Genomic DNA, 7,395 nt, shown 5'->3' on the forward strand with positions numbered 1-7,395 from the left:
TATATGGCACTGTAGAGCCTGAGAAATCAATATTAAATAATTATTTAGAAACTTTGAAATGTGTCCATATCTCTAAAGTTTACTTTCTACTGGTATATATATATATATATATATATATATATATATATATATGTATAAAATCTTACACTAATAAAATTAAATGAGTTCTGATTTACAACATTTCAGTTCCTATTTACTCTACATGACCAAAAGATTATGTGAATAATTATATCAAAGAAAATAAGATTTACTGTCCCAAGCTCCACTACACATTCCCATTGTAAATATCCCAGCAGCACTTAAGTCTTATTGGGTAGTCACCCCCAATAAATATTTACTACATGGGGAAAAAATGGCAATAAAATAAATCTTTTTGGGTTTTTTTGAGACAGAGTCTTGCTTTCCTGCCCAGGCTGGAGTGCAGTGGTGGGATCTCAGCTCAATGTAACCTCCGCTTCCTAGGTTCAGGCAATTCTCCTGCCTCCGTCTCCTGAGCAGCTGGGATTACACATGTGTGCCACCACACCCGGCTAATTTTTTGTACTTTTACTAGAGATGGGGTATCACCATGTTGACCAGGCTGGTCTTGAAGTCTTGACCTCAAGTGATCAACCCACCTCAGCTTCCCAAAGTGCCCGGATTACAGGTGTGAACCACCACACCTGGCCTCATAAAATAATTCTGATTCAGTCTCAGAGAATCTAAAGTCCATTCCTCTTTGATTCCTTTCTTGTTACGACAAATTGTGAAGTTAGCTCTTCCTCTGTATTTGCTCATGTCCACTATGTCCTTCCTAGTTTCACTGCTACCATTGTACTATAGGTTAATCAATCCCTCTGTAATACATACCCACCCAACTACTACAATGGCTCCTCTCTCTAACTTCCGTCAGCCCAGCCTATCAGATTAACTATTTCTGATTTGACAGTATTTCCTTTTTCCAGGAACCTTCAATTACTACATGGTCCACATGACAAAGTTCAAATTCCTTAAGCTGGGAGACAAGGCTCTTTTTTCTTGAGACAGGGTCTTGCTCCCACCAAGGCTGGAGTGCAGTGGTGTGACCATAGCTCATTGCATCCTCAACCTCCTGGGCTCAAGTGATCCACCTGCCTCAGCCTCCCAGAGTGTTGGGATTACAGGCATGGGCCACCATGCCCAGTTGGGGCTCTCTATAATCTGACCAAACTAATACTCCAGTCTGACTACCCACAAATTCAGCAAAAATGTATACCCTAAACATTACCCTAAGTATATCTTGAATTTTCTTATCTTGATTACACTGCTTCTTCTGAAATGACACTCATATCACTTACCTAGAATTTTTGCCCTCAGAAACACATTTAGTTGGATTTTAGGCCCATAATAATCTAATCAAATTATTATTAATAATTCTCAAGTATGGGTTTACTAAAATACAGCATATTAAACATAGTTTGATTCTTGTGTTGAATTAAGAATAATCAAGTTATCAATGAATCTCACCTTTAAAGCTGAACTAAAGTCATCTGCACTGTGAACTATCATTTCTCTTGAACAAAGTTCTTGAGTATGAACTTTGCATGGAATCAAAAAGTCCCCAGGAAGAGAAGCAGTAGGGGTTATTTCTAAGCATCCAGGTACTTCTCGACCAGGATCAAAGCGATCTACTGTCAATGTCACACCTTCTTCATCTGTAGAACAAAAATGACAGCCATGATATAGCATACTAATTAAAAATGCGAAATCAACCAAGCAAGGCTACATTTAGGAAAGTACTTTGTTCATACCAATAGTGTTACTAAACTTTTAAGTACTAAACTAAAATCTTACCCTATACTAAACTCTTACAATAGTATACAAAACTCTTATTTGCTTATATATTCTTCCATGTGACCAGATAGTAAAGTCTGTAATAGATAGTTTTACCCATCTTCATATCCTTGGTACACAGCAAAGAAAATTGGTACAAAGCAAATAAAATGAATAGTTGGCCAAACCAATAAATTCAATTGCAGTCATACAAATAACTTTTAAAAAATGTTTCCTTGTGTCAATGGGGTCTCCTTAAGTTATGCGAGCTGGTCTTGAACTCCTAGATTCAAGCCAGCCTTCTACCTCAGCCTCCCATCTCAGTCTCCCAACATGCTGGGATTACAGAGTGAGCACTGGTCAATTTTTATAAGTGTATTACCTTCGTCTACTGTCAGAGAACCAAGTAAAAAGCATGACGAATTTTTTTTATTCTGCTTAGCATGACGATAAGCAAGCTGGATGGTCTTTTTAGTCACCACAAGCTTTGGATTTCTGAAAAATAACAAGTCTTTTATGAATATGGTGGAACTCATATCTTAAAAAAAACCCTCCTACCATAAAATGCTGTCTAAATTATAACACACATTTTTAAAAATGTACAAAAAGATCATTGTCAGAAAATCCCATGGTCAAAGGCAGGGGATAGGGATGGCAACCTAGAAACTAGAATGGCAATAAACAGGCATTGAAACTATAGCTGTTCTCCAGGCATTTTGTTAGCTTTATGAACTCAGCAGGTAGGTCTCTTGTTTTGGTAAGTACATTTTGATTGAAAACAGTCACATCTATTTGTTTACATACTGTGTATGGGCTTCAGATATTAGCATTACAGTAGTGCCCCCTTATCTCTGGGAGGCATGTTCCACACCCCCAGTGGATGTCTGAAACCACAGATAGTAACAAATCCTATGTTTACTATGTTTTTTTCCTATACATACATATCTATGATAAAGCTTAATTTATAAATTAGGCATAGTAAGTGATTAACAACAATAACTAATAAAATAGAATAATTTTAATAGTATACTCTAATAAAAGTTGTATGAAGGTAGTCTCTCTCTCAAAATACTATATTGTACCGTACTGTGGGTAACTGAAACCATGGACAGTGAAACCATGTCTAAAGTGGGGAAACTATTGTATTGAATACAAAATATAGCATGATTTAAATGTTTTTAAAAACATAAGAGGAAAACCAAAATATGAGGAAGGAATAAGATACTATGAAAAAAAGACCAGGCAAATTTGAGTAAAAAAGCCATACAGAACTTACAGAAATAAAAAATATAATTTGTAAAAATTCAATGAGTTATAATTGGGGACAGGCATACAAATGTATGTTATTATTCTATTAACTATGCATATATACTGTAAGTATCCTTTCATATACATGGTACACGGCCACATTTGAAAAACCTAAACGAATAGGTGAGATGGCAGCTAAGCAAAGCTAAAGAGAAAATAAGCAGACTTGAAAAACAAAGGAAATTACTCAAAATGTACAAAAAGACAACAATAAAAAAAAATAAAAACAGGTCTAACAATTATTTAGTTGAACTTCCATAAGACTCTCTCTATTTTTGTCAATGGTACCACCCTTCTCTCCTAAATAGTTTTGAGCCTGAATACTTTCTGGCTTGTATCTTTCCTTCAGTTCCTCTATTCAGGCAATCATCAAATACGACAAACTATTTCTTCGAAACACCTTGTTTCATTCTTTCCTCTTGATCTGAATACTGCCACATTGCTCTAAGTCCTTATAATATACATAATAGATGACATTTATGGAACACTTTCTATTCTAGGCTGTGACAATTGCTTCAGAGTCTTATTTAACCCCTACAAGAGAACTATGAAACTGGTATTATAACAGTCATTTTATAAATAAGGAAACTGATCCTTGGCTACTTTACTGAGGTCACATAAATAAGTAGTAGTAGAATCAGGATTAGATTCCCTAGGCAGTCTGGCTCCAGTTACTGTACCTTTTTTTTTTCTTACTTTGTTTTTTTAACTTTTATTTTAATTTTTTATTGAGACAAGGTCTCACCTTGTTGCCCAGGCTCGTTTCAAATTCCTGGCTTCAAGCAATCCTCCTGCCTCAACCTCCCAAAGTGCCAGGATTACAGGTGTGAGCCACCACGCCCAACCCAGTTATAGCACCTTAAACCATTATAGTATACAACTATGTGATTAAAGAAAAGCATCTTGAAGCTAGGCTGACTCTAAGCTCTCCCTACAATAATCCATCCATCTTAGAATACTACTTTTAGCTGATTCCCTTTTCAGCCTCAGCCCACCTGCACCCAGGTGAAAAAAAAAAAAAAAAAAAAAAAAAAAAAACAGAAGAATACTACTTTTAACAAGTAACTTTTATGTATAAAACCTCAACAGATCTATTTTCTATTACTTTATGCCTAAACTTCTTTCTTGTCTTTCTTTCATGTCCCAGATGTAACTACACGATTTTATATTCCTTCTAATCTGATCCAGTCAAAAATTGGTTTAACCTTCTCAATGTTCTACAAAGACACCATGCTAACACAAAAAACACTTTCTGTATTTATATTTCACCTCTTTTGAATTTCTACAATACTCAGAATTTGCATCAAGCTGGGAAATTAAGATTATCTCTCAAAAGTACAAGGAACAGATGTTAAGAAGTAGCAGAAGGAAAATTTAGCCTGAGAGGAGCTTCTAAAAGAAAAGTAGAGAAAATCTGAGTAATTGATCATAGTAATCAACTTTGCCTTATACATCTTTGTATTATTTCTCTTGTTTATACTGGTTTGAGTTGAAAAAAAGAAACATGTTATACCTGTAGTAACTGAGATGTAAGTAGATGAAATCTCCAACTGGCATTGGGTTCCAAAGTGCACATTTTGATGGAGGAAAGTGGAAAGGTACCATTCTGCTTGAAGGAAACCTTTTAAAAAACAATAAAATTAAAGCACAAGGAATAGCAAACTTGGTAGATATTTGGTATGAAACAGTTAACTATCTTTAAAATGATGGTATTTTCAGATTACTTTTGTAATTTTCAAAGAGTTTACATATATAATATACATATACATATACATATACATATACATATACATATATATATATATATTTTCAGATGAAGTCTCTCTCTGTCACCTAGACTGGAGTGCAGTGGCGTGATCTGGGCTCACTGCAACCTCTGCCTTCCAGGTTCAAGCGATTATCCTGCCTCAGCTTCCTGAGTAGCTGGGATTACAGGTGTGTGTCACCACGCCCAGCTAATTTTTGTATTTTTAGTATAGACGGGATTTTACCATGTTAGCCAGGCTGGTCTCTAACTCCTGACCTCAAGTCATCCACCTGCCACAGCCTCCCAAAGTGCCAGAATTACAGGAGTGAGCCACCGCGCCTGGTCAAAAAAATACTGTTTCTTTTTTTTTTGAGATGGAGTCTTGCACTGTCACCAGGCTGGAGTGCAGTGGCGTGATCTTGGCTCACTGCAACCTCTACCTCCTGGGTTCAAGCGATTCTCCTGCCTCAGCCTTCTGAGTAGCTGGGACTACAGGCATGCACCACCATGCCCAGCTGATTTTTGTATTTGCAGTAGAGGCAGGGTTTCACCATGTTGGCAAGGATGGTCTTGATCTCTTGATCTCGTGATCTGCCTGCCTCGGCCTCCCAAACTGCTGGGATTACAGGTGTGAGCCACTAAGCCTGGCCCAAAAAATATTTTTAAAAAAAGAAAATTTACTTGTAACTCTACTATCAGGAGAACAGGCACTCAAAATTTGGCGTATTTGTCCATTTTTAATATATGCATATGTAAATTTATATATACACAAGTTTTTAAAAAAGAACAAGGTATCCCGGGCACACTGGCTCATGCCTGTAATCCAGCACTTTGCGAGGATCACGAGGTCAGAAGTTCAAGACCAGCCTGGTCAACACAGTGAAACCCTGTCTCTACTAAAAATACAAAAAAAAGGCGAAGGGCAGTGGCTCATGCCTGTAATCCCAGCACTTTGGGAGGCTGAGGCGGGTGGATTACCCGAGGTCAGCAGTTCGAGACCAGCCTGACTAACATGGAAAAACCCCATCTCTACTAAAAATACAAAATTAGCTGGACGTGGTGGCGCATACCTGTAATCCTAGTGACTCGGGAATTGCTTGAACCTGGAAGGAAGAGGTTGCGGTGAGCTGAGATCATGCTATTGAACTCCAGCCTGAGAAACAAGAGTAAAACTCTGTCTCAAAAAAAAAAAAAAAAAATTGGCCGGGCATGGCGTCGCGTGCCTATTATCCCAGCTACTCGGGACTGAAGAGGGAAGATCACTTGAACCTGGGAGGAGGAGGTTGCAGTTAGCTGAGGTTGCAGCCAGCTGCACTGGCTGACAGAGTCAGACCCAGTCTCAAAAAAAAAAGACTATGAAGGGGTGAGTGTGACGTATGCAGAGGTGCAGAGGCAGGGGTGGGGGGGGGCGTTCCTCGGGACAGTAGTCTGCCTGCTGGTCTTTACTTCTTGGCCCTGCTCCCAGCAGCCACAGCTTCCACAGCTCTGTCACAGTCTCTTTAACCCCTCCCCTCCCCCGGGAACTACATGGGCTTGGTGGGCTTCAAGTTCTTGTCCAATCTATAGACAACGGGAATACCAGTCAGAGGGTCCAGCTCCATGACAGCGTCCTCGGAGAGACTCTCCAGGTGCTCGACAATGCCCCGAAGGCTGCTGCCATCAGCTGCAGTCAGTGCCCCTTCCCCTCCTCCATCTAGGAAGCGGCAGAGCTATGGCAGTCGTGTCCTTCGGACCTTCACAGGAGGGCAGCTGAGCTTTCGTGAATCTGCATCCTTGCTATTCTCACTGGTGTTGCCTTAGAAGGCATGGTTGGGCTCATTGGAGGTGATGAGACATCATAGGAGCACCTCCAAATCTTTACCGAGGCCTCCCCGGGGTTGGCAGCAGCTTCTGCTTTATTAAAGCCAGTTAGAACCCCACGGTGGCACTCATTCCAAGTCCTCGTTGCAGGCAGCCACATCTGGTCAATGGCATCCAGGACCACGTAGAGGGTCCAGATGGCTTTTTCTCCCACTGCCCAAGCCGCCGCTCCTCACAGAAAAGTGTCAGGCTGATCATGGTCCCACAGACCTGGATCCAGGCCATTGCCACAGGGTCTTTTTAAACTGCTTTATTCAGATGTAATTCGCATAGCATAAAATTCACCTATTTAAAGTGTACAGCTCAGTGTGGTTTTAGTATATTCCCAAAGTTGTACAACATCACTACAATCAGTTGTGGAATATTTTCATCACTTCCCAAAAAAACCTTGTACCCATTAGCAGTCATTCCCCATTCACGCATTTTCTTCTAGGAATGTATGGTTTAGCTCTTACATTTAAGTCTTTGGTTCAGTCTCAATTAACTTCTGTGTATTGGTATAAGGTGGGAACCCAAATTCATTCTTGTACATGTAGATAACCAGTTACTCCAGCATCAGGTGTTAAAAAGACTAGTCTTTCACTTGTTGAATCATCCTAGCACCTTTATTGAAAATCAGTTGGCCATAGATGAGAGTTTATTTCTGGACTCGCAATTCTATTCCATTGATCTGTTTATGTGTCTTTATG

At 39.3% G+C, this 7,395-nt stretch overlaps 1 protein-coding gene across 1 annotated transcript in view; it reads right to left on the minus strand.

Moving 5' to 3' along the window:
- The window catches only part of STIL (STIL centriolar assembly protein), a 49,558-nt gene extending 42,627 nt beyond the window's left edge, over positions 1–6,931 (minus strand). Inside the window, exons 1-6 of the mRNA XM_017540943.2 lie at positions 6,767–6,931; positions 6,418–6,555; positions 4,613–4,791; positions 2,174–2,286; positions 1,486–1,673; positions 1–18 (exon numbers count right to left, since the gene is read on the minus strand). Of these exons, the coding sequence (XP_017396432.2) occupies positions 1–18; positions 1,486–1,673; positions 2,174–2,286; positions 4,613–4,791; positions 6,418–6,555; positions 6,767–6,931 (801 nt within the window). The remainder of the gene's footprint in view (positions 19–1,485; positions 1,674–2,173; positions 2,287–4,612; positions 4,792–6,417; positions 6,556–6,766) is intronic.
- Between the last annotated feature and the right edge of the window lie 464 nt (positions 6,932–7,395).

Source organism: Cebus imitator, unplaced genomic scaffold, assembly GCF_001604975.1.
Source record: "Cebus imitator isolate Cc_AM_T3 unplaced genomic scaffold, Cebus_imitator-1.0 Scaffold129, whole genome shotgun sequence".
Classification (NCBI taxonomy): domain Eukaryota; kingdom Metazoa; phylum Chordata; class Mammalia; order Primates; family Cebidae; genus Cebus; species Cebus imitator.